The sequence below is a fragment of the Bubalus kerabau genome, chromosome 4 (genome assembly GCF_029407905.1).
Source record: "Bubalus kerabau isolate K-KA32 ecotype Philippines breed swamp buffalo chromosome 4, PCC_UOA_SB_1v2, whole genome shotgun sequence".
NCBI lineage: Eukaryota > Metazoa > Chordata > Mammalia > Artiodactyla > Bovidae > Bubalus > Bubalus kerabau.
In genome coordinates, this window is record NC_073627.1 from 67,341,396 (window position 1) to 67,369,342 (window position 27,947).

Consider the following 27,947-nt stretch of genomic DNA (forward strand, 5'->3'; position numbering starts at 1 on the left):
TATTAAATTTAAAGAAAACCTTAAAATTTGTTAAAATTATAAACATTAAAAAAGAAAAATTTCCAGGTTATTCCCATCTTTGAGCTCATCCAACCCCTCGACTGTTTCATTGGTCTCCACCGGCAGCCAGGCTAGGTTTTAAGACAGCAAAAGAGGCTCACCCAGAGTCTTTGAATTGATCTAGCCTCTGCACAGTCGCCCCCTCCCCCGCCCACCATCTGCAGTTCTAATGGCTGACTCCTTCTGCTTACTTCTGCTGGGTCTCACTGTGTGTATTTATACATAACCAAATATATTGAGATAAAAGTAGTGAAATTTAGGTGATGAGTGTTAGTAATTTGCTAGGGTTGTGGTAACAAAGTTTCACAAACTGAGTGCCTTAAAGGGAAACTTGTCTCTTAGTTCTGGAGGCTAGAAACCCAAGATCAAGGTGTCAGTCAGCAGGACCATTGTCCCTCCGGGAAGGGGTCTGTCAGGACTTCAGTGTATGAATTTGGGGGGACACAATTCCACACATAACTGTGACTGGCATGAAGACAGTCTGCTTATGGAGGCTTAGAACCAGAGGGGTCCTGGGAGATTTTTGGATGCAACCTTAAAATTTGGACATGAGCTCAGTGGGCAGTAAAGACCTTATTATATTCAAAATTAAATCAGGTGATTTGTCATTGTTTAGTCATTCAGTCATGCCTGGCTCTTTGTGACCCCATGGACTGTAGCCCGCTAGGCTCCTCTGTCCATGAGATTTCCCAGGCAAAATTCTGGAGTGGGTTGCCATGTCCTCCTCCAAGGGATCTTCCCGACCCAGGGATCGAAGCCATGTCTCTTATATCTCCTGCATTGGCAGGTGGGTTCTTTACCTTCTGAGCCACGAGGGAACTCCTTAATCAGGTAAACTGTCCTCCAAATGCTCCAAAATAACGAAAGCTCCCTGCTGTTTGTCCATGTCTCTTCTCCAGCCCCAGTGGGCATTCTCTTTCTCCGACTGCCCATCCTCCTGGTTCCAGCCCACCTCCACTGCCCCCAGGAAACATTCCACCCAATCCTGCACCACCAGCCTGTAGTAACTAGGTCCCTTCTGTCTCCTGATTTTTATTCACTGAAATTTTCAATGTACACACCACTTTATGTTTTAATCATGTTGTGCATTTTTAGGCTCTGTGCATTTGTCCATGGAAAAGTTTCTGGTTCTGTTATTGAAAGGAACTCTGATACTTAGGCACGTGAAATTTTTCTGAAATATAGTTTTTTGTTTGTTTGCTTGTTTTTTTAGCTGTATTTGAGTAGCATGTGGGATCTTAGTTCCGGGACCAGGGATCAAACCCAAGCTCCCTGCATTGGAAGCACAGGGTCCCAACCACTGCACAGCCAGGAAAGTCCCCTGAAATACAAGTGTTAGTCACCTGGATTTTGAAGAGTGGATGTGTGCGGCCGGGCTGTGGAGTGGATGGTAATGAGTGTCTGGCTGGCCATTCCTCAGCCATATGTGAAACATGCTGCTCATTTGCACTTTGACAATGGCAGGCCTTTTGTTGGGACTGTATGTGCAATCACATATTTAGGAACTTTAGGGAGTCCTCAGGGGCAGACTCTGTTGGTCTTATCTCTAAAACAAGGCTGTGTGTTCCTCAAAGGCATAAGCATTCTCTTTCCTGCTTGGTGATAACTTCCTGCTGGGGCAGGGCTGTGCTTGGGGACCTGTCACCGTAGCTAGGGAAGCCAGAGGTCGTCTTAATGTAAGTAAGGTCAATGGAGGAAAAGGTGTTGTCTCACTGGACTAGACCCAGCCAATATTTTGAGAGTAAATGTATTTACCATGATTATTCTATGGGGTTTGCCATTTGAATTTTGAATACAATGTGAAATAAACTTTTAAATATTGTAAAAATTACAGCCACATTAATCTTTCTGAAAAGTTAAAGGTAAATTTTATTATTTCTCTACAATGAATGAAAATGCACATCTTTTAAAAAATTAAATGAGACACAGGAGTATGCGGCATAAATTACTGACATGCCTTACACAGGAAGACAAAATAGATTAAATATCTTAATGGGAAAATCAATGTTTAAATATATTACTTCCCCCACTATAACTTAGAATGGCCTAGATGTTAATGCTTTACGTGAAATGTGCAGAACTGTCTTGATTAATTCTCTTAATATCTACTACATATATTATCTTGTATTCTTGCGGTTAATGGAATGAACAAATTTAAAAACATTATTCATGAAACTCAAGGAAACATTATGATTAAATAATGTTGCATTCATAATTCCTGCTAAATATGAGATACATTTGGATTTTTGACTCAGAATCAAAAATTTACTGTAATCTGGCTTCAAGCTTTTGAAGAAATCATGAGGCAAGCCTGCCACCTGCTGGCCAAGACTTGTTACTTCAGTCTACATTTCAAATAATCTGGGCATTTTTTCATTACAGCAAAAGAATATAATATAACTTGAAGCAATCCTACATGTGGACTTTTGAGATTTCCAAAGCTGTCATGAATTACTGAAGCTTGAACATCCCAACAATTTTCATTCCCACAAGCCTTTCATGTTTATTCTTCCTTCTTGATGACCACTGATGATAAATCTAGGGCTATATTTCTGAGCCTTTGATACAGAGTCCAAGCACAATTCGGGCTTCTTTCTCTTGAGCAGTTATGTGCCAAGAACCTAACTGTAAGCGCTCCCAACCGTCCTGCAGGATTGCACTTCTCTGCCTCTTATTTCCTGACCACACCCCACACACACACTGGGGGAGTCACCATGTCCCCGTCATGGAGGACCCCGGGGGGGCTGCACCCCCAGAGCCACCTGGGGAACCCCCGTTCCATTAATAGGAGACCCTTGTGGCTCTGTTTTGAAAAATCTGGACGCCAGCCTTTCCTAACTACCTGGCTGCCCTCTTCTGGGTCTGAGTCACTGTCCTCCCAAGTCTGAGTTAGTGCAGTAGCCCTTCGACAGGCCTCCCTACCTCTCCTGTTCCCCTCAATTCAGCAGCCAGAGCCGCCCACTCAAGCTGGAGGCCTCTTCTTTTTCATGGTCAACATCCCACCATGGTTCCCCCACTTGCAGGGTAAAAGCCAGAGTCCTCACCGGGGCAACAAGAGTCCACCCCACCCTCCTCTCCCAGTGGGTCCCTCTTGCTTGCTTGCTGTCACCCTGGTCCTTTGGCTGTCCCCTGAATGAAAAGGCTCAAATCTGAGGTCTTACTCCTCCACTAGATACCCGTTCGGGTCCAGTCTAGCGTCCTGAATTCACCCTGCGCCACGCTCCCTGCCTGCATCTCAGCCCTCTCTGCCAGGCAGCACCCCCATGGCCCTTTGTCCTGTCTAAGATGCTATATGATATACTTGTGTATTGTGCTTGTTACTTATGGTCAGCCTCCCCAGTGAAAAGGTAAGCTCCGTGATAACAAGGATCTTCATTCACTGATGGGTCACAAACACTTAGAACTGTGCCCACAAATATAGGCATTCAGAAATACTAAATATGTGGATATATCCCTTTGTTAAGCAAAAAAAAAAAAAAAAAAAAAAAAAAAGAAAAAGAAAAAAAGAAGAAAACAACCAAAAACAACAACAAAGTATCAGGGTTATATTGTAAAACAAACTGCTTTATCAAAACTCTTTTGCATAGTATTTCCTGAATATTTTCCCATGTCAATAGACATGCATCTTATTTTTTTCCAACTACATTGAATGCCACTGTATGGTAATTGACTTTGTGTTAGTCGCTCAGTCATGTCTGACTTCTTGTGACCCCATGGACAGTAGCCCGCCAGGCTCCTCCATCCATGGGGTTCTCCAGGCAAGAACACTGGTGTGGGTTGCCATTCCCTTCTCCAGGAATCCCTCCATACCCAGGGATCGAACCCAGGTCTCCTGTATTGCAGGCAGATTCTTTACCATCTGAGCCACCATTAGTTTAATTAATTAATTTGTTTTAATGGTAACCTTTTAAAACTAGCTTTGTTGAGATGTAATTCACACAACACAAACTTCCCCATTTAAAGTGTACGATCCAAGGGACTTCCCTGGCGGTCCAGTGGTTAAAGTGTCCCAAATAAAGTGCAGAACCCAAGGGCAGAAGGCACTTACTGAAGACCTGCCCCCCAGCCAGGCGCTGAGGATGAGCTCTGAGGATGCAGCCACGAGGAGCGTGGCTTGGCTCCTGTCCTCAGGGCCTGGGAGGAGAACACTGATTAACAACAGCAGGGAGAAGTACGGACCATGGGAAGAGCTGCAAGGAAAAGTGGTGCTGCCTGATGGCGGCCCTGTCCTGGCCAGTGCAGGGTGATGGCAATCTGGGCCTCCCCTCCATGAGCATGGGGCCGCAGGACCGGAGTCCTCAGCATGAGCGGGGATGGGCGGTGGGACGGGGGGCACTGGAAGGAAGTTGCTGTGGTCAGCCACCTGGGCCGCTTCTTTCTTAAGGTGCTGTGATGAGGGGCCTTCAACCGTCTCCGCCCGTGAACTCAGAGCTCCAGGTGCTCTGACAAGGCATATGTAGGTCTGGACTTCCTGCCTTTGTTCTTCCTCTGCTTTCTGAAAATTTTAAGAAGAATTGCTGGAAGGGTGTCTAGGGAATCCCTGGTGTCCCTGTGGCTTCGTTGCCTCCTTCCTTGGACTGTTCAGAGGGGGTTCAAGGCACCTGGGGAGAAGCCCCAAGGCAGGTCTTTGCAGGTGGAGGCTGTCCCAGGGGCAGCCTCAACCTGGACTCTCAGTCAGGCTCCAGTGTTCCTGAATTGTAGCCAGACTTGTTTTTATTTTCTCCTGGTTTCTTCCTTGAATGTAAAATCACTAAGAGCCCCGTGATCAATGACTCTAATAAACATATGACTGTAGTGTCTGGGCAATCCAGCTTGTAAATACTCAGTGTTACTGGAATTATGACTGTATTACGAGCTAGTACTTAAATTTTCAGTGTCAGTTATAAATTTCAAGTTTTAAAAAGGACATGAAACATTTACGAGAAGTATGAAATAAAGAAATAATAATAAAAAAAAAAAACCCATGAAAGCAGGAATACAAAAGAAAAGCAAATGAGCCAAACCAAGCTAGTAAGTGAGAAAATGAGTTATGTATTCAGAGCAGATGAGAGCAGGAACCGTGCAATACTTGCTTCACCCTCAATTCATTGTAGTTCAGTTACTCAGTTGTGTCCGACTCTTTGTGACCGCACACCAGGCTTCCCTGTCCTTCACTGTCTCCTGGAGTTTGCTCAAACTCATGTCCATTGAGTCAGTGATGCCATCCAACCGTCTCATCCTCTGTCGTCCCCTTCTCCTTCCTGCCTTCAATCTTTCCCAGCATCAGGGTCTTTTCCAATGAGTCAACTCTTCAAATCAGGTGGCCAAAGTATTGGACCTTCAGCTTCAGCATCAGTCCTTCCAATGAATATTCAGGGTTAATTTCCTTTAGGATTGACTGGCTTGATCTCCTTAAGTAGCCTTTTAAAATTTCATTTGTGTTGAAAAGTCATTTTGCTTCTTTTCCTCGAGTATATGCCCTTTATTCAGCTTTCGCTTTAGATGCTGTGTTGTCAGAGTTTGTCCTGATCCCCTCGTTGAGATGGAATGTCCCCTCTGCAGGCTCCTTGGGGCTCCCCCAGTGCTTCTCCTGCCCCATGGTGACCCATTTTCTGGGTCAGGATGGCCTTCGAAAGCCAAGTCAGTTCTGCCATTCTCCTGCTTAGAACCCTGCAGTGGCTCCCACGTTCTTGGGCTAATTCCAGATCTTGCATGGCCTGTAAGGCCTTACCTGGTTGAGCACCCCTTCACCTGCTCTCTGTCTCATATCACTTTTCTTATGGGCTGAGTTGGGGTGGGGCATTCATATGTTGATGTTCTAACCCCCAGGACCTTAGAATGTGACTGTATTTGGTTGGAAAGCCTCTAAAGAGGTGATTAATTTAGACTGAGGTCATTAGGGTGGGTCCTGGTCCCTTAGGACACCTGTGACCATGGTCGTTATAGGGAGAGGTGAGGACACAGTCATGCACAGAGGGATGACCACTCGAAGGCAAAGGGAGAGGCAGCCGTCCAGCCATAAGCCAAAGCGGAAGGCCTCAGAAGAAACGGCCCTGCCCACCCTGGATCTCAGAGTTCCGGTCTCCAGACTGTGGGCAAATACATTTCTGTTGCTGAAGCCAGCCCTCTGCGGGGCATTCCCCACCTCTGCCGACCCTGCAGCCTCTCTGAGCTCTTCACAGTTACTTCTCAGGCCCCTGGGCTCCACGGTCACGTGCGTGGTGTCTGCAGTCTGCTCTCTGCCAGTCTCACCTGCCCTCTCTAGCCCCCATTACAGGAGCACCCCAGCTTTACACCACCCTCTATCTTAAATTGCTTTCTTTGTTGTGCTTAGCACTGCATAAAACACTAATAAATTTCTTCACTCTCCATCTTCCTCTGCCAACTCTTCCTTGCCCTAAATGTAAGGATCTCTCTGTTTTGTTCATTGCTTTAGGTTGAGTGCTTAGAGTAGTAGGTGTAAGGTGAGTGCAGATAAAAAGAGTGAGCCGAGCAGTCAGGCAAGAAAAGGGAATTTATTAGAGGGGAAAATGAGAGGATGACTGGCCCTTGAGAAGAACCCGTGTCCTCCCTTTCTGACCCCGTCTTTTTTCTACCCCGCCAATGAAAAATTCTCTGAATGGATGGTTAATTTTTAGCCTGTAGCTGAGTCCTGTGGTCATGTAGCCAGAGGTCTGGAATCCAGTGGTCTCGTAGCCTTGAAAAGGTAAGTGCCAGTGGGAAAACAGAATGTCCTTTGGGCAACTTGGTCAGTCTCAAGGGTCACTGTGGCTTTATTCTTTGTTTTTGAGGTCAACATAATGAGCCATTTCAACCATGGGCCCCCATGTAGACCCTATCAGTAGGCACTCAATAAATATTTACTGCCTGAATGAATAAAATGAGTAAGTGAAATGTTAAATTGGGAAGCGTTGAAGTGAGGTAGCTCTAAAGGCACACCAGTCAATGGGTATGTTTTGCCGTCTGAGCCACCAAGGAAGCCCCAGTACATACATTAAAACATAATATTCCCCTAGTTAGTGTGGGGTTTCAGAAAAAGGAGTTAAAGTCCATGACTTCAGGAATCTTGATACACATTACCAGTTAAAATGAGATATTTAGTCAATATTTGATTTTCATGGAGATTAGATTCTCCAAAATTTTTACCGAAACCTACTTTTGTTAAAGTCAGTAATTGCCACCCACTGAAGGTTTAACTGGACTTCTCTGTTGGCTCAGATGGTAAAGAATCTGCCTGCAATGCAGGAGATCTGGGTTCGATCCCTCGGTTGGGAAATACCCTGGCTAAAGGCATGGCAACCCACTTCAGTATTCTTGCCTGGAGAATCCCGTGGGACAGGGGAGCCTGGCAAGCTACACTCCATTTGGAAAGGAATTTGAAGATACACCATGTTGTAGAAGTATTGTAGGAAAGCATGAAAGGTTTAAGGAAGTGTGGCGGGAGTGTGGAATTCCTTAAGTGGACAAGTCAATATTTGAGTTTAAATGAGAAGAAAACCATGCAGAGTGACAACTGTTGACTTCAGGTCAATTTGAATCAGTCCTGTTAATTCCCACCAGGACCTAACAGCTCTGGCTCTTTAGGTGGTCGTGGACCAGGGTGGTGGCCCCGGGGCTGCCACGGAAGGTCCGGGCACCAACAGCAGGAAATCCACACAGACCACAGGTGCGACTGTGCATTTGGTTTTCCCTCTGGTAGTGGTTACCCCACTGCAGTACTCTTGCCTGGAAAATCCCATTGATGAAGGAGCCTGGTGGGCTGCAGTCCATGGGGTCGCTAGGAGTTGGACATGACAGAGCGACTTCACGTTCACTCTTCACTTTCATGCATTGGAGAAGGAAATGGCAACCCACTCCAGTGTTCTTGCCTGGAGAATCCCAGGGACGGGGGAGCCTGGTGGGCTGCCGTCTATGGGGTCACACAGAGTCGGCCACGACTGAAGCGACCGAGCAGCAGCAGCAGCGGCAGTGGTTGCCCCCACGCGCTGGCTCCATAAGTGCTTTGTACCACTGCCTTTCAGAATGTCTGTGTATTTGAGTGAGAGAAGTGTGATTGGCTTGCTTAGGGTATGAAAAAGTAAATTCACTGTTTCAACTATTGAAGTAAAGAACCACGTTAGAGAAGATTTTGTGAATAAAGAAAAAAAGTGACCCCACTGTTACCCTCCGCCCCCCACCCCCTCCTTTTTTTGGTAAATGTCTTAGCTTTTACACAGTTGTAATTCAAATTTTCTAATCGGGGTGGGGAGACCCTTAGGTAACGGATCCTGAGAGAGTCATTTCCTAGGCAGGTTGATAAGAAGTATAGGGGTCCCCAAGGAGAGAGGGGTCTGGAATTCTCAAGGAGGAAGAAAGGACAAACTTTTTTTTCCTCTATTTTCTTTAGGATTATGTATCCTGCCTGAGGACAGTCTCTGGATTAAACCTGTCTAATCATGTTATCTTAAAATGTAAATTATGGGAGTAGGTCTGGTCTTTACAAGGATTATACAACAATAATGTATCCTGCCTGAAGGCAGTCTCTGGACTAAACCTTCTAGCTAATCCTGTTATCTTAAAATGTAAATTATGGGAGTAGGTCTGATGAGATCTTTACAACTTCCAGACATTCTTTGGATTCATTGGAGAGTATGTAACTCCATTGCTAACACTAGCAAGGGGGTACTCTTTCTACCCCCTCTGATGTCTATGTAAGAAGCCTTCTCTATCTCCTTTATACTTTAATAAAACTTTATTACACAAAAGCTCTGAGCGATCAAGCCTAGTCTCTGGCCCCGGATTGAATTCTTCTCCTCCGGAGGCCAAGGATCCCGGCGTCTTTGCGTGATTCAGCAACAAACTTTCATCTTGGTGTCTCAACTGAGATTCTTCAGGACAAGGTAAGGATGCTTGGAGCTCTAGTTCTTTGTTCTCCTAGCAAACACGTTTTCTGCTGCACTTTACTAACTCTACAGTGTGCTTGCGTGAATGAATGAAACACCCTGCGTCAAGCAAGTGAGGAGCCCTGCTCTGTGGTTCTGTGGTGACCTCATACAGCTTATGGCAGAAACCTGTCGGGGGTTTATACTGACCTGCCATTGCCAAGAGGCACCCAATGTGTCTGACTGTTTGCGACCCCATAAACTGCAGCCTGCCAGGCTTCTCTGTCCATGGGGATTCTCCAGGCAAGAATACTAAAGTGGGTTGCTCTGCCCTCCTCCAGGGGATCTTCCCAACCAGGGATCGAACCCAGCTCTCATGCATTGCAGGTGGATTCTTTATTGACGGAGCCAACAGGGAAGCCCAAGAATTCTTGAGGGGGTAGTCTATCCCTTCTCCAGGGGATCTTCCCGACCCAGAAATTGAATTGGGGTCTCCTGCATTGCAGGTGGATTCTTTATGAGCTGAGCTACCAGGGAAGCCCAGATCTAAGTATCAGTTCAGTTCAGTCACTCAGTCGTGTCTGACTGTTTGTGACCACATGAATCGCAGCACGCCAGGCCTCCCTGTCCATCACCAACTCCCAGAGTTTACTCAAACTCATGTCCATCGAGTCAGTGATGCCATCCAGCCATCTCATCCTCTGTCATCCCCTTCTCCTCCTGCCCCCGATCCCTCCCAGCATCAGGGTCTTTTCCAATGAGTCAACTCTTCTCATGAGTTGGACAAAGTGTTGGAGCTTCAGCTTTAGCATCAGTCCTTCCAATGAACACTCAGGACTGATCTCCTTTAGAATGGACTGGTTGGATCTCCTTGAAGTCCAAGGGACTCTCAAGAGTCTTCTCCAACACCATAGTGCAAAAGCATCAATTTTTCAGTGCTCAGCTCTCTTCACAGTCCAAGTCTTACATCCATACATGACCACTGGAAAAACCATAGCCTTGACTAGATGGACCTTTGTTGGCAAAATCATGTTCCTGCTTTTCAATATGCAGTCTAGGTTGGTCATAACTTTCCTTCCAAGGAGCCTTTTAATTTCATGGCTAAGTATACATTTCTTCAAAGAAGTCATGCAGATGGCCAACAGGCACATGAAAGGGTAGAGTGCTCAACACCACAATTCTTAGAGAAATGCAAATGAAAACTGCAGCGACAGCCACACCTGTCAGAGTGGCTATGGATGAAAAGTCTACAAATAACAAATGCTGGAAAGGGTAGGGAGAAAAGGAAGCCCCCTATACTGTTGGTGAGCAAGTAAATTGGTGTTGCCACTCTGAAGAACAGTGTGGAGGTTCCTTAAAAAACTGAAAACATGAGTATCATATGGCCCAGCAATCCCATTCCTGGACATATATCAGAAGAAAAGCATAATTTGAAAAGATACAGGCATTTAATGTTCTTTGCAGCACTATTTAAAATAGCAAGACATGGAAGCAACCTAAAAGTCTATCGACAGATGAATGGATATAGGTGTGGTGCATAGGTGCATGCTCAATTGCTTCAGTCGTGTCTAACTCTCTGAGACCCTGTGGATTGTAGCCTGCCAGCCTCCTCTCTCCATGGGGATTCTCCAGGCAAGAATACTGGAGTGGGTTGCCATGCCTTCCTCCGGGGAATCTTCCCAATCCAGGGATCGAACCCGTGTCTCTTACATCTCCTGCATTGGCAGCCGGGTTCTTTACCGCTAGTACCACTTACAGATGCGGTACACAGACACAGACACAGACACAGACACACATACACACACACACACACACACACAGGAATATTACTGAGCCATGAACAAGAATGAAATAATGCCATTTTTAGCAACATTCATGGACCTACAGTTTATCATATGAAGTAAGTCAGATGATGAAAGACAAATGTCATGATATCACTTATACATGGAATCTAAAAAATGATACAAAGGAGCATATTTACAAAGGAAATAGATATCACAGACATACAAAACAAACTTATGAGTACTAAAGGGAAAGAGGAGGGGAGAAATAAATTAGGAGTTTGGGATTAAAATATACATACTACTATATACAAAACAGATAACCCACAAAAGCTTATAGCACAGGGAAATATATTGACCCTCTTGTAATGACCTATAATGGAAAATAATCTGAAAGTTTGTGACCCCCATGGACTGCAGCCTCCCAGACTCTTCCCTCCATGGGATTTTCCAGGCAAGAGTACTGGAATGGGTTGCCATTTCCTTCTCCAGGGGATCTTCCCAACTCAGGGATTGAATCCGGGTCTCTCTCATTGCAGGTGGATGCTTTACCCTCTAAGCCACCAGGGAAGCCCTGTAAATATATATGTATAACTGAATTGCTTTGCTGTATATCTGAAACTAAGACAACATTGAAAATAGACTATATTTCAATAAAAATTTAAAAATAACAATAATTGAGTGAAAACATTTTTTACAACGGATAAGCGAACACTTTTCTTAGCAGTCAAATGTAAAATTATTCACTAAATGCGAGTTATCCAGACTGCACTTACGTTGAACTGAAAAGGTCTTAGACTCGAAAATCAGATGCTGTATGAAAGTGAAGGTGTTAGTTGCTCAGTCTTTACTCATAATAAACTTGTCTTAAGCCTGGGGTTAGGATTAGATTGTATAATTTGTTGCTGTTGTGCTCAGTTGTGTCCGACTCTTTGTGTCTCCATGGACTGTAGCCCATCAGGCTCCTCTGCAAGAATACTGGAGTGGATTGCCATTCCCTTCTTCAGAGGATTTCCCCAATCCAGGCCTCAAACCCGGATCTCCTGCATTGCAGGCAGATTCTTCACCGTCTGAGCCACCAAACATGAATGAAAGAAGTCAATACTGGATCATGAAATAAACAATATGGACATCAGCATATTCCCTCACAGCCTGGCATTGTTCTCTGGACATGTGAAAATGTGTGTGCACGTGAGCAATTTACACAGACACAAGTTTTATATTTATAGGCCTTGTATAATCTTATGCCTAAGGAGTTTAGGAAAATAATTAACACTCAGTATCCACTAACTAAGAAAAGGCAATTATTTTAACTTAGTTTTAAAATTATGACCAAATACATAAATAATAAAAAGTTGCCATTTTAAGGTGAGGGATTCAGTGGTATTAACTACCATCACAATGTGTACATCCATCGTTACTATTATTTTCCAAAATCTTTCATCACTACAAACAGACCCCTTGTACCCATTAAGCATGAACCCCTCATTTCCAACTCCCCCGCCCCGCCCTGGTTCCTGTAACCTCTGATCAATTCTCAGTCTCTATGAATTTGCCTATTTCAGATATTTCATATAGTGGAATCACACAATGTTTGTCCTTTAGTGTCTGGCTTCTTTCATTTGGCATCATGTTTTCAAGGTTTATCCATGTTGTAGGAGGTACCAGAACTCCTTTCCTTTTTCTGGCTGAATAATATTCCACTGTGTGGTGGATAGACCACATTCATCCACTGATGTACACTTGGGAAGCACCCATATTTTGGCTATTATATTGCTGCTATGAACATTCACATTTCTGTTTGACCCCCAGTTTTTTAGTCTTTTTTGGTATGTACTAGGAGTAAAATTTTGAGGCACTGATAAACTGTTTTTTACAGGGGGCTACACCATTTTGCATTTTAACCAGCAATGTACATTTTCACCAGCAATTTCTATGACTTGCTATGCTCCATTAAAAAATATAATAGACATCCTGATTGGTGTGAAGTAGTATCTCATTGTGGTTTTGACTTTCATTCCTCTAAGGACTAGTGATATTGAGCATCTTTTCATGTACTTATTGGCCATTTATATATCTTCCTTGAAGAAATGTCTATTCATTCATCTGCTGATGGACATCTAGGTTGCTTCCATGTCCTGGCTATTATAAACAGTGCTGCGATGAACATTGGGGTACATGTGTCTCTTTCCCTTCTGGTTTCCTCAGTGTGTATGCCCAGCAGTGGGATTGCTGGGTCATAAGGCAGTTCTATTTCCAGTTTTTTAAGGACTCTCCACACTGTTCTCCATAGTGGCTGTACTAGTTTGCATTCCCACCAACAGTGCAAGAGGGTTCCCTTTTCTCCACACCCTCTCCAGCATTTATTGCTTGTAGACTTTTGGATTGCAGCCATTCTGACTGGTGTGAAATGGTACCTCATAGTGGTTTTGATTTGCATTTCTCTGATAAGAAAGCTGTGGTACATATACACAATGGAGTATTACTCAGCCATTAAAAAGAATACATTTGAATCAGTTCTAATGAGGTGGATGAAACTGGAGCCTATTATACAGAGTGAAGTAAGCCAGAAAGAAAAACACCAATACAGTATACTAACGCATATATGTGGAATTTAGAAAGATGGTAACAATAACCCTGTGTATGAGACAGCAAAAGAGACACTGATGTATAGAACAGTCTTATGGACTCTGTGAGAGAGGGAGAGGGTGGGAAGATTTGGGAGAATGGCATTGAAACATGTAAAATATCATGTATGAAACGAGTTGCCAGTCCAGGTTCGATGCATGATACTGGATGCTTGGGGCTGGTGCACTGGGACGACCCAGAGGGATGGAATGGGGAGGGAGGAGGGAGGAGGGTTCAGGATGGGGAACACATGTATACCTGTGATGGATTCATTTTGATATTTGGCAAAACTAATACAATTATGTAAAGTTTAAAAAATAAAATAAAATTAAAAAAATATATATATAAAAAAAGAAATGTCTATTCAAGTCCTTTGTCTATTTTTAAATTAATTTCTTTGTCTTTTGTTATTCAGTTGTAGGAGGTCTTTATAGACTCTGGATATTGAATTCTTATCATATATATGATTTGCAGGTGTTTTCTCCTACTCTCTAGACTGTCTTTTCACTGTTTTCATGATGTCCTTTGATTCTGAAAAGATTTTAATTTTTGATGAAGTCCAATTCATCTATATTTATGTTGTTATGTCTTAGTGCCAAATCCAAAATCAAGAAGATTTGCCATTATGTTTTCTTCTAGGAATTTATAGTTTTAGCTCTTATATTTAAGTGTTTGATCCGTTTTGAGGTAAATTTTTACACAGGGTGAGGTAAAGGTCTGATTTCTTTCTTTTGTACATGGAAATCCAGTTATTCCTGTACAATTCATTGAAGAGATGATTTTTTTTTTCCTATTGAGTGGTACTTGTATCAAAATCAATTGGCCACAGCTGTATGGTTTATTTCTGGATTCTCAGTTCTATTTCATTGGAATATCTGTCTATCCTTAGGCCAATACCACCTGATTTTGATCAGTGTAGCTTTGCACTTGATTTGAAATTGGGAACCATGGAGTCCACTAACTTTGCTCTTTTTCAGGAATGTTTTGGCTATTTAGACATCTTCCAATCCCAAATGAATTTGAAGATTGGCTTTTCTATTTTGCAAGAAAAGCCATTGGACTTTTGATTGGGACTGTGTGGAAGGTGTGTTTCACTTTGGTAGTATTGACATCTGAACAGTATTAAGTCTTCCTATCCGGGAAAAGGTGATGGCTTTCTGTTTATGGGAGTCTTCTCTAATCTCTTTCATCAATGTTTTACAGTTGTTAATGTGGATGTCTTTCACTTATTTTGTTAGATTTATTTCCAGATATTTTATTCTTTTGGGTGCTATTATAAATGGAATTGTTTTCTTAATTTCCTTTTCAGTTTGTTCATTAGAAAAGCAATGTTTATAAATAATTTTACCTCTACTTAGGAGTGTTGAGGAAATATGCCTTTCATCAGGACAAGGTAATTGCTTTATACATATTCAGTTTTACAAAGACAATATTAAATTAGAAAAAAGATAACCTATGAAATTAAGATTAGTGCGGCATGAGAATCACGCCGTTAAGTCACCTAGTCTAAGCTGGAGTTGCTTCGCTGGCGCTTGTGTGAGGCGGCCGTGAGTTTCTTTGCGTGCCTGCGGTGATGGGCCTGCTCTCCTCCTCAGAGAGCACGTGAGGCTGTGCTTAGAAAGTGACACTGCCATGAACTTGCTTCCCTGTAGTTTTCGCCCTTTGGTTCCAGTTCCGTCAACCTAAGGACGGGCACAGACAAATCTAACTCCTCTGTGACACGGCTAACTTTAATGTAGTTGAGGGCAGTTGTCACGTCTCGATGGAGTCTTCTCTTTCTGGGAAATAGAGTAGTTCCTAAAACCATTCATCATGTGTTTCCAATTCGTTGTTCACTCTGGTTGCTTCTCTCTGACTGTGCTCCAGTCTGTGTTTATATCGACCCAAAAGCGTTGTGCCCCAGACAGTGCTGTGTTCTGGCCAGGGCCACAGGCCAGGTGATCCGCCTCCTTATTCTGGATGTTAGGATCTGATAGTTAACACTGGATATCAAAGTACTAGACTTAACATATTAGTTTTCAGTTATATTGACATATGCTTATACTTTCACTTGTGGGAATACAGATGGCAATAAAAAACGTCTTTGTCAATTGTCACATTTCAAGTGAAATAATAAGAAATCGACATGATTTTGTACAATCCAATTTTAGCACCTCTACATTTAGACTGTCAAAGACGTATATAAATAGAGGGTATATACATTTGACATATTTTGCATGTGTTAAAGATTCTGTTACAGAAGACATATGCTATTTTATTTTTTAGTGGACAGATAATTCTAAAGTTGTGGTGTTTTCTCCTTATTTATTATAAGAGAGAGAGAGTAGCCTTTTGTAGCAATTTGTACTCATGGCATGAATTGTTCCTGAATAAGTAGGTTCATTTACAAGGATATTATCTCCAGGATTAACGATCATTTCAAACATCTAACAAAAGAAGCACAGGTTAGCTTGTATGATTTCCAGCCATAGAAACCCCCACGACACTTTTTTTTCTTTTTTCTTTTTTTTTTTAAATTTTGAGCTCACTAGTGCTCTAGAGTAGGCATTGGCAGGTTTTCTGTAAATGCTACATGGGGTGTGTTCTGTGGCCCTGGTGTCTGTGTTGCCACTGCTCGTCTCTGTCTCTGTGGTGAGAACGCAGCCATAGGCCACGTGTAAGCCGATGGTGTGGCTGAGTTCCAGTAAAGCTCTACTCACAGGATCAGACAAAGGCTGGTTTCGCTCTCAAGCCATAGTTTGCCAACCTGTGTTGAAAAACAAAACATAACTGATTTGGCTCCTACAATTCATTTCTTCCTTATTTGTAAACATTTTGAATATTTGCTAGAAACCACATCTGTGTAAACAATGGAGATAAAGTGATGAGAACAATGGTATAGTTTTTACCCTTATGGAAGTGCTAGGCCACCATGATGACTAAATTTGCAGAAGTCCCAGAAACATGGGCTTCCCAGGTGGCACTAGTGGTAAAGAACCCACCCGCCAATGCAGGAGACGCAGGAGATGCTGGTTTGATACCTGGGTGGAGAAGATCCCCTGGTGGAGGGCATGGCAACCCATGCCCAAGAATACTCCCGTATTCTTGCCTGGAGAATCCCATGGACAGAGGAGCCTGGCAGGCTACGTCCTTGGGTTGGCAAAGAGTTGGACACAATTGAAGCAACTTAGCACCCATAGAACCGTCCTTTCCTACGCTGGGATGTTTCATAGTCCCCAGGCCAAGCGTCTCCTCTGTATCATTTTAACAACCCAGAGCTCTTGATAAACAGCAGGGCCGTTATGCATTGAGATAGAAGATCTGATTTTAGTTTCCTGATATGGTCTCAGATGTTCCATTTACCATTCCTCATGAGCTTTTGGCATTTTAAGACAAAAACAGTGTCCTTCTCTCAAGAGTTTCTGAGTCAGGATTTACAGGACCTCCTTTGTAAGCCATATCTGACTCTTTTGTGACTCCGTGGACTGTAGCCCACCAGGCTCATCTGCCCATGGGATTTTCTAGGCAAGGTTGCCATTTCCTCCTCCAGGGGATCTTCCTGACCCAAGGATCAAACCTGAATCTGTTTAACTGGCAGGCAGGTTCTTGACCACTGAGCCACCTGGGAAGCACACAGGACCTTTAGGGCCAAACAAGTCACTAGGGTGGCTTGTGTATTATCCAGGAATCAGATGAAAAACCTCACCACAAACATTTCCCATGTTGATGAGCGACATGAGAAAGTCCAATATCCTAAATGAGGAGGGAGGGCTGTTTATTATCTGAGACACAGGCATCTAAAATAATATCTATCCTGGAGAACAAAGTGGAAGAAAGATTGAACCGGATTCCCAGGAGATCTTGGTAACAGCATGGCGACAAGCCAGTGAGTTACTGGTACATTTGGCCATCTATGCTGCTTTTCTTCTTTGATATGACCAGTGTTGAGACAGACAAAGAAGAAACTTTCTTGTGCATCTTTCTGGGGAGAAAAAAAAGGCTTGCAGTATACCTTCCTAAGAAAAGAATTTCACTGAAAAGAACTTTTTCTCCTACTATTCTGGGGCATGGCAAATGTTTGTATTCAAAAAGAGACACAAACAGCAACTAATTCTTTTATTTTTTTCTCATTAAGTCCAAAAACAGGGGAAAAATGTAAAGTCTTATTACTTTAATATATTATTCTGTAATAATAATTTAATTAAAATTCATTGAAACTGACCAGATTATGTCTTTCACATTTACATAAAAAAGGAGCAAGAAAGCTACTCTTGTTTGATATAAACAAGAGTCAGACTTTAATCTAGAGGTAAAGACTGAATTAGAGTCTTATCCAGGACTAATTATTCAAGAAAAAGAAAAGAAAAAGATACATGAAACTGAGAACTATATACGCAGTCTCTTTATCAGGGGAACCCCCAGTGGTGGTTACCTTGGTGGACTTCCTGGAATCCAGGAGAGAGGCAGAGAGAGAGACAGACAAACAGAGAGAGAGAGAGAGAGGATGCTAACGCAGAGGAGAGGTCAGCCACAGACCAGACGTACCCTTAGATCTGGAGAAGCACAGCCAAGAGGGAGACGGGGCACAAGAGGCAGCTGGTACAGATGATGGCAGCAGCAGACACACAAAGGGACGAGGCCTCAGCTCAGGAGGATGAGGACGCATCCTCGAGGAATTAAACAGTCATACAGACATAACCACGGCCTAACTCAACGTGGCCTGAATCTCTGAGCCACATGAAACTGATCCGTGCTCACTAAGCTGCAGGGAATCTTGTCTGAAGGACTCAGAGCTCTGGGCTCTCTGTTTAAGAGAAATCAGGTTGGTGCATGTCTTCAAGTTCTACTTATGATTCTAGTGAAGACCTGGTGTCCCACAAAACATGCTGCTCTGTGGTTAAGGGAGAGGTGGCTGTATGGGTGCACATGTTAGATTCTTGCCATGGGTGCCCTTCCCCTCCAGTCTTACCTTACAGAGACCTTCTTGGCTGCCATATGTGACACATATGTCCATCTGTCCTTGGCTGGGTGCATAATGGATGGTGGGCGGATTATGCAATTTTACTTGCAACTGTTTTAGCCAGGATAACAGTTCTGGGTGTCTAAAGCAAAAAATGCATTTTGAAATTGACAGTAGTGAAAATCATAATAGTAGTAGACAGCAACCATATGGTAGCTTCATGGTGGTGGTGGTTTTCTTGCTAAGTTGTGTCTGACTCTTGTGACTCCATGGACTGTAGCCTGTCAGGCTCCTCTGTCCATGGGATTTCACAGGTGAGAATACTGGAGTGCGTTGCCATTTCCTTCTTCAGGTGGCTTCATACCAGGGACTTTATACATTCAGTTTAAAAATCCTTGAATGCTTTTTGCTGATATTAATATCTTACTTAAAATATAAGGCAACACAGTTAAAGATTAAGAAAATCCACATAAAGTTCATCAGCTGGTGGTTTAATGAGCTGAGACTTGAATCTACTGCTTTCTTATTCCAAAGCCTGTACTTTTTCTTTTACATCAGAGAATTCACTGTGTATATGATTTTTTGTTTTTCTTAGGGAGATTTTTGTAGGATACCTAGAAGTTTGGGTTCAGTAAGTTGTTTGCATCACAGAAAGAAAAGCCTAGGTGTTCATTATGTACAATACTATTGTTATGCCCCAATGTGTATTAATCCTTCAATCACAGAGGAAATAGACTCTGATAAAGTATAATTAATAGACATTCTGTAAGTTACCCTTCATCACTGGAAGAAGACCAGCTAAAGAAAGCCGTATAATATTTGTTCTGTTTCCTTTATGAAATTAAACACATCTGAATTGTGGGCAGTGTGTTTCCATAGCTGCCTGTTAGAATAGGAATATAATTAGTGAAAAATTCCCGAAGCCCTCAAGTGTTTTCTGGGTCATCTTTTTCCTCCTCTCTTCTCCCCTGCTTCTTCTCCTAGTTTATCTTCTTTCTGTCTTTCTTTCTTTCCAGTCTCAGCTCAAATGGCACCTACTTTTGAAAACTTCTCCTTCTCCAGGTGACTACTTTTAAGGTTGAAAAGCAGGCACTGAGGAGTGTTAAGCAGTCAGTATCATGCCTGCTGTTAATTTCTCTTGAACAACTCTTCCCCAAACCTTCCTAACTGTTGAATATCCAGTTAAAAAAGACACAGTCATTTATCAGCTGGCTGCAGAACACTGCTCATGAAAATGAACCAACTAAGTTAAATTATCTACTGATCAGATTGAGGGCAGGAAGAGAAGGTGGTGACAGAGGATGAGATGGCTGGAGAGCATCACTGACTCAGTAGACATGAGTTTGAGCGAACTCTGGGAGGTAGTGAAGGAGAGGGAAGCCTGGCGTGCTGCAGGCCATGGGGTCGTAAAGAGTCGGCATGTCTTAGTGGCTGAACTACTGATCAGTACCCAGCACTCTGAGAATACTGCAGTGCTCTCTTCATCATCTGTTCATTAAATTGGATGGGTTTTCCATTTTCTATGGTGATGACCACAGTCTTGAAAGGGAACGTGCTGGGGTTTGGTGCCCCAGTTGACAAGCAGAGGACAGATTTTGATGCCTTGGCCACTTTCTCACCTTCAACAAAGGGAAGAGAGTAAGAAACATGTGTTTTGTAAACCGAGACGGTCAGTATGTTGCATTAAAGGCAATACAACTTTACAGTGTAACGATGTCTAGTGATAGAATGCTAGTCTGAAAGAAACATAGAAGATGACTTTGTATGGACTGACCTCACTAGTGGAGGAACTGAGGAATCAACACGTGCCACTGAGAAGGCGGACTGATCACCCAGACAAAGCAGACGCCACAGTGACAGAAAACCCTCCTCCACTCGGCCCCTCCCTGCCTGCCAGGCTCCCCGCACCCTCTCTGTCCTGTGTACCCGCCCTCCCCGCTCTGCACGCGCCTGCAGGCTGTGCTGAACCCTGACTCCTGTGCCAGAAGAGCCCCCTGGACTGTAACCATGACCGTGATCTGGCCTCTCTCTGTTGCTGATTTACTTCCCTCGTGCCAGTTCCAACTGAGTTCTCTGAGAGTAAGGGCAGTGCTTGTCCCAAATCTTCTCAGATCCGGGTTCAGACCCTCCTGGAGCAGCTCTGCGGGGACCCCTCCCTCCTAATGGAGAGCTGCACCCCAACTCAGCAATGACTCGAAGGGCAAAAGACTTTCTGGCTGCACTCCTAGCCGTGATGAGCCGTGTGTAATTCATTATCGATTCCAAGCACCAAGCCCCTCTTTTGGTAGTTGAAGACTAGGAAAGCTAAGGATCCACCTCAATCATTCCTCCTAAATCTTGCCCTGAAAAGGTCACCTCCTCTGTCCCCTGAGTCTGAGTCTGGTGCTTGGAGCAGGAGAGACCGGAGAAGCCCTGGCTACAAGTATTGCTCGAACTTGGTTAGGAACTGGCTGTGGCGGATGGCAGGACTGGCAAAGTCCACTGGCAGTGGCAATATACGTACCCCTCCCTGCCCCATGGCCTTTGGTACCTCCCCTCGTCATGCCCATCCTCTGGCCACCGCCCCCGGCCTTGCCTCCATCCTGGTCTAGGTCCTGACTGCTCTTCCAGCCTGGTCATTGGTCTTGGCACAGGCAGTGTGGGAATCTGGGCCTCCAGCATTGCAGCCCTAACCAGGGTTAAAAATCCAGTCAGATTCCTGACTCTGCAGCTGGAGCTGCAGAAGAACGTGGCAGATTGACTGGGGTGCCACCTGGATCCAGGCGAGAGGCTGGTGGAGGGCTCTTAGTCTGCCCTGCTCAGGTCCTGGAGGAAGGCCACCTGCCTGGCTTGGCACTGTGACCAAATCAGATGCAAAGTTCTCCTTTCAGCAGTGCAGACTGTAGACCCTCTCCTGGCAGGTCACCAAAGTGAACCAACGATTTCCAGAGCCTCTGTCTCCAAGACCTGAGAGTTTTACAGTTTTAAAACCACATTTTAAACTCGCTGTTTCTGCCGAGTGCATGTCTTTCCCTGGTTGCCGGCCGTGGGTGCTTGTCTCTAGGTGCCCTAGTCTTCTTGATGTGGGGGGTGCTTCTCTTGTAGCAGGGCACAGGCACCCCGGCCCCTGGGCTAGGCAGCTGTGGCCTGGTGGGCTTAGCTTCCCAGGGCAGGTGGGATCTTAGTTCCCTCATCTAACCCAAGCTCACCCAAGCGGCCTTCACTGGAAGGCCTAGGACCCAGGGAAGTTGCAACCAGAGTATTGTAGAGTGAGGATTCAGTGTTGACGCAAACTTTGCAGGAACCACTCTGAGGGTCTCCTCAGATTTTACTATCTCCTCTTCCCTTGGGTCCTCTGACTATCCATTATAGATTTAGGTTGGAAGTGTAGATCCAAAAAGATTCAGGACTTTGGGGCTAGCACCTTGTCCCCCTTTTCTTATAGAATAATCCTCCTCCCCACACCCTCCACCAGTTTTCTCTGTGATTTCTTTTTTCTGAATCATCAAAATGGAATGCACAGGCTTCCATGGGAGCCCTTAATGAGAGATTTGTAAACCGTCCCTTTCTTTTTAAATTCTTAAATGGGTATTAAGTCATTTCTTTTTAACCAAATTCCTAACTGGATTCATTCATTTGGTAAACACTTGAGTTCTTCCTGAATGAGTGAGTATTAACCCTCTGCCAAAGGGCTTTCTTAGACATAATAGTTTGATCTTGGAGTCCCTTCTGCCCTTATCTAGGTCCTGGCAACAGCAGGATGAGATAGTCCAGGAAAATCTTTATGCCCCCAGCTTGCGTGCTCAGTCATGTTTGACTCTAGTGACCCTATTGACTGTAACCTGCCAGGCTCCTCTGTCCGTGGGATTTTCCAGGCAAGAATACTGGAGTGGGTTGCCATTTCCTTCTCCAGGAAATGGCAGATCTTCCTGACCCAGAGATCGAACCTACATCTCCTGAAGCTACTGCCTTGCAGGCAGGTTCTTTACTTGCTAAGCCCCTGGGAAAGCCCCTTAGCTTAGGAACACAAGGGAATATATTAGTAAAGTGGCCTAAAAGGCAATGATGGCATTCTGGATTCAGAGACCTCAACTGGTTTAAATCCCACATAATGAAGTTATTTAATCTTGCTGTGCATCAGTTTGCTCCCACTGTGAGCAGGATTAAATCAGAAAATCTCTGAGGCTTATCAGCACAGTGGCCTGATCTTATAAAAGTACTCAGTGACTCTTAGCTGTTATGACTACTAACACTGTCCTTGGAGAAGGAAATGGCAACCCACTCTAGTATTCTTGCCTGGAGAATCCCAGGGACAGAGGAGCCTGGTGGGCTGCCATCTATGGGGTCACACAGAGTCGGACTCAACTGAAGCGACTTAGCAGCAGCAGCAGCAACAACAATGCTCTAAGCAAACCTAAGAACTCAGCCTGCTGATGGTATTGGCTAGAGAAACTATATGGCAACTTTTAAGGAAAATTACTTTACTAGCGTGTGAGATGAGTGCAATTGTGCCGTAGTTTGAGCATTCCTTGGCATTGCCTTTCTTTGGAATTGGAATGAAAACTGACCTTTTCCAGTCCTGTGGCCACTGCTGAGTTTTCCAAATTTGCTGGCATATTGAGTGGAGCACTTTCACAGCATCATCTTTCAGGATTTGAAATAGCTCAACTGGAATCCCATCACCTCCACTAGCTTTGTTCATAGTGATGCTTTCTAAGGCCCACTTGACTTCACATTCCAGGATGTCTGGCTCTAGGTGAGTGATCACACCATTGTGATTATCTGGGTCATGAAGATCTTTTTTGTACAGTTCTTCTGTGTATTCTTGCCACCTCTTCTTAATATCTTCTGCTTCTGTTAGGTCCATACCATTTCTGTCCTTTATCGAGCTTATCTTTGCATGAAATGTTCCCTTGGTATCTCTAATTTTCTTGAAGAGATCTCTAGTCTTTCCCATTGGGTTGTTTTCCTCTATTTCTTTGCATTGGTCACTGAGGAAGGCCTTCTTATCTCTTCTTGCTATTCTTTGGAACTCTGAATTCAGATGCTTATATCCTTGCTTTTCTCCTTTGCTTTTTGCTTCTCTTCTTTTCACAGCTATTTGTAAGGCCTCCCCAGACAGCCATTTTGCTTTTTTGCATTTCTTTTCCATGGGGATGTTCTTGATCCCTGTCTCCTGTACAATGTCACGAACTTCAGTCCATAGTTCATCAGGCACTCTATCTATCAGATCTAGGCCCTTAAATCTATTTCTCACTTCCACTGTATAATCATAAGGGATTTGATTTAGGTCATGTCTGAATGGTCTAGTGGTTTCCCCTACTTTCTTGCACTCATTTCACACGCTAGTAAAGTAATGCTCAAAATTCTCCAAGCCAGGCTTCAGCAATACATGAACCATGAACTTCTAGATGTTCAAGCTGGTTTTAGAAAAGGCAGAGGAACCAGAGATCAAATTGCCAACATGCGCTGGATCATGGAAAAAGCAAGAGAGTTCCAGAAAAACATCTATTTCTGCTTTATTGACTATGCCAAAGCCTTTGACTGTGTGGATCACAATAAACTGTGGAAAATTCTGGAAGAGATGGGAATACCAGACCACCTGACCTGCCTCTTGAGAAATTTGTATGCAGGTCAGGAAGCAACAGTTAGAACTGGACATGGAACAACAGACTGGTTCCAAATAGCAAAAGGAGTACGTCAAGGCCGTATATTGTCACCCTGCTTATTTAACTTCTATGCAGCATACATCATGAGAAACGCTGGGCTGGAAGAAGCGAAAGCTGGAATCAAGATTGCCAGAAGAAATATCAATAACCTCAGATATGCAGATGACACTACCCTTATGGAAGAAAGTAAAGAGGAACTAAAAAGCCTCTTGATGAAAGTGAAAGAGGAGAGTGAAAAAGTTGGCTTAAAGCTCAATATTCAGAAAATGAAGATCATGGTATCTGGTCCCATCACTTCATGGGAAATAGATGGGGAAACAGTGGAAACAGTGTCAGACTTTATTTTTTTGGGCTCCCAAATCACTGTAGATGGTGACTGCAGCCATGAAATTAAAAGATGCTTACTCCTTGGAAGAAAAGTTATGACCAACCTAGATAGCATATACAAAAGCAGAGATATCACTTTGCCAACTAAGGTCCGTCTAGTAAAGGCTATAATTTTTCCAGTGGTCATGTATGGATGTGAGAGTTGGACTGTGAAGAAGGCTGAGCACCGAAGAATTGATACTTTTGAACTGTGGTGTTGGAGAAGACTCTTGAGAGTCCCTTGGACTGCAAGGAGATCCAACCAGTCCATCCTGAATGAGATCAGTCCTGGGTGTTCATTGGAAGGAATGATGCTAAAGCTGAAACTCCAGTACTTTGGCCACCTCATGCAAAGAGTTGACTCATTGGAAAAGACTCTTGATGCTAGGAGGGATTGGGGGCAGGAGGAGAAGAGGACGACAGAGGATGAGATGGCTGGATGGCATCACTGACTCAATGGATGTGAGTCTGAGTGAAGTCTGGGAGTTGGTGATGGACAAGGAGGCCTGGCGTGTTGCGATTCATGGGGTCACAAAAAGTTGGACACGACTGAGCGACTGAACTGAACTGAAGGAAAATTATGTCCTTTGTTAATTCATATATGCAATTAAGAATCTTTGTGAGGTTACCTATTTAGAAAAGTGTTGCCTCTGATTGTTTCTAGAAATTAGCTCAAGAAGCTCTAACTTTTAAAATTAACTAAGTTATAAGCAATAGTTAATTATGAAATAAAACTGCAGATACTGATGTTACTAGAGATTCAGGATCCTCCCCCCGCCCACATTAGTGTGATTCCCTTGATACTTAATATAAATCCAAACTTCTTCCCTTTGGTAGCAGGAAGGTGTTTGGTGAAAGGTATTTGGTGTTCTGAGCCAAGAAGAAAACTAGAATTTAGCCTTTGTAGCCATATTCTTGCACAGGTCTGTGCTTCTCATAATATTTATTATAAACAGTTTTTTTTTTAAGTATGAAACTAATCCCAACCCACACTTTCAGTCAATGATAACAGAACTAAAGGAGTCCAGAGTAAAGAGATTTTAGGCCAGCTTGTCATAACATGCAGGCGCTCAACCTTCATCAGTTTGCTGAATTTTATACTTGGCTGTAGGAGTGCCGATTCACTGTGAGGTGGTGATCATTGAGGTCATGCAGAGAAGCAGAGAAGAAGCCCATCAGAGCAGATACTGAGTGCAGGGGACCTGAGGCTGTGCTTGGAAATTCAAGGCAGAGAATGGCCAGTGTGGTGGGAAAGGGTAGGCAAGGGCTAAGCTAGGGACAGCTCACCTGAAGATCAGAAGCTGAAAACTGAAAAAATGATTGCTTGCTAGAAAATCAGAGACCAGACTTTGAAATTGTCAGGAGCAACCGCAGGAGGAATTCTCCTGAGGGTGTGGAATGAGTGATCAAGGTTCGCAGCTCAGGCTGCCTTTTAAAGGCTTGGCTTAGGACTCTTGGGTACAGAATGAATTATAAGGCCAGGTGTTCTGGACCCCGTCATTCTCTAAACATTTGTTGAGCGCTTCCCCTGTGCTGGGAGCTGTATCACGTTTAAAAGTGATGATGGAGACGAGCCACAGGTCTGGAGGCTGGCAGTACAGGATGAAGGCATCGGCAGGCATGGTTCTCTCTGAGACCTGTGACCCAGAATCTGTTCCAGGCCTCTCCCCTAGATGCTGGTGGTGTGTGGTATGGTTGAACGTCCCTTGGCTTGTGGCTGCATCACCGTGATGTGGCCTTGGTCTTCACATGGCGTCTCCCTGTTGTGTGCACGCCCCTGCTGTCAAACTCCTTATAAGGACACCAGTCTCATCAGACCGGGCTCACCTTCCTCGCCTCGTGTTAACTTGGTTACCTCCGTAAGGACTTTGTGTTCAAATAAAGTCACACTCCTAGGTACTAGGGGTTAAGACTCCAGAGTATCTTTTTTAAAACATTGAAGTATAGTTAATTTACAATGTTCTGTTAGTTTCAAGTGTACAACAAAGTGATTCAGTTATGTATACATACATGTGTATTCTTTTTCAGATTTTTTCCATTATAGGTTATCACAAGATATTGAATGTAGTTCTCTGTGCTATATAGTAGGTTCTTATTGTTTATCTATCTTAGGTATGCTCAGTTGCTCAGTTGTGTCTGACTCTTTGTGACCCCATGGACTGTAGCCCTCCAGGCTCCTCTGTCCATGGGATTTTTTCTAGGCAAGAATACTGGAGTGGGTTGCCATTTATATTTTAATCTCAGACTCCTGCGTAAGCTTCTTATTCTCCCTGTCATCTCTCCATCCCCATTAGAAACACTAATTTTATGTTCTATGTCTGTGACTCTTTTCCTGTTTTGTAAATAAGTTCATTTGTATCATTTTTTAAAAAAATTCCATATATAAGTGATATATGATATTTGTTTCTTTGTCTTCATTTAATATAATACCTAGGTCTGCCTATGTTGCTGCAAATGGCATTATTTCATTCTATTTTGTTTTTTAATGGCTGAGTAATATGTACCAGATTTTCTTTTTCCATTTATCTGTGATGTCCATTTAAGTTGTTTCCATGTCTTGGCTATGTAAATAGTGCTGCTATGAACATTGGGGTGCATGTATCTATTTGAACTAGAATTTTCTCCATATATATATACCCAGGAGTGGGATTGCAGGATCATATAGCGACTTCACTTTTAGTTTTAAAATAAGCTACATAGAATTATCCACATGGATACACCAGCTTACATTCCCACCAATAGTGTAGGAGGGTTCCTTTTTCTCCACACCCTCTGGAAACTTATATTTTGTAGACTTTTTAATGATGACCATTCTGACCAATGTGACATGGTACTTCACTGAAATTTGGATTTTCATTTCTGTAATAAATAGTGATGTTGAACATCTTTTCATGTGCTTGTTGGCCATGTATATTTTCTTTGCAGAAGTGTCTATTTAGGTCTCTTGACTATTTTTTTTTCTTTTTTTTGATTGGGTTGTTTTTTTCATGTTAAACTCTAATAGTTCTTCGTATATTTTGGAAATTAATTCTTTGTCAGTAGCATCTTTTGAGAATATTGTCTCTTGTTCCCTAAGTGGTCTTTTCTCATTTTTATGGTTTCCTTTGCTCTCTAAAAGCTTTTAAGTTTAATTAGGTCCCATTTCTTGTTTTTCTTTTTATTTTCATTAGTCTAGGATTGATCCAAAAAGATATTGCTGCCATTTATGTCCAAGAATATTCTCCCTAAGATTTCCTTTAGAAGTTTCATAGTATCTATTCTTACATTTAGATCTGTAAGCTATTTCCAATTTATTTTTGTTTATGGTATTAGCAAATTTTCTAATTAATTTCATTCTTTAACATGTAGCTGTCCACTTTTCCCTGTACCGCCTGTTGAAGAGACTGTCTCTTCTCCATTACATATTCTTGCCTCTTTTGTCACAGATCACTTGACCATACATTTGTGAGTTTGTTTCTCAGCATTCTATGCTGTTCCACTGGTCTGTATTTCTGTTTTTGTGCCAGTTCTGTAGTGTTCTGATGACTCCCTTATATCAGTAGTCAGGGAGCATGATTCCTCCGGCCCCATTCTTCTTTCTCAAGATTGCTTTGGGTATTTGGGGGTCTTCTGTGTTTCCATACATTAAAAACATTATTTGTTTGTTTACTTTTGGCTGTGCTGGGTCTTTGCTGCTGCGTGAGGG

General features: G+C 43.3%; 1 protein-coding gene across 6 annotated transcripts in view; it reads left to right on the plus strand.

Annotated features, from left to right (window-relative positions):
• LOC129649798 (uncharacterized) overlaps window positions 1-27,947 on the plus strand; it is a 331,142-nt gene that overhangs the window by 19,132 nt on the left and 284,063 nt on the right. For 2 of the 6 annotated variants that reach the window (XM_055577651.1, XM_055577652.1), the window contains exons 4-5: window positions 6,678-6,745; window positions 8,426-8,918. In XM_055577651.1, the coding sequence (XP_055433626.1) occupies window positions 6,678-6,745; window positions 8,426-8,444 (87 nt within the window). In that variant the 3' untranslated portion in view covers window positions 8,445-8,918. Of the gene's footprint in view, window positions 1-5,985; window positions 6,333-6,677; window positions 6,746-8,425; window positions 8,919-11,220; window positions 11,331-11,634; window positions 12,959-27,947 lie in introns of those variants that run through there. The other 4 variants (XM_055577653.1, XM_055577647.1, XM_055577648.1 and 1 more) reach the window with 4 other exon arrangements.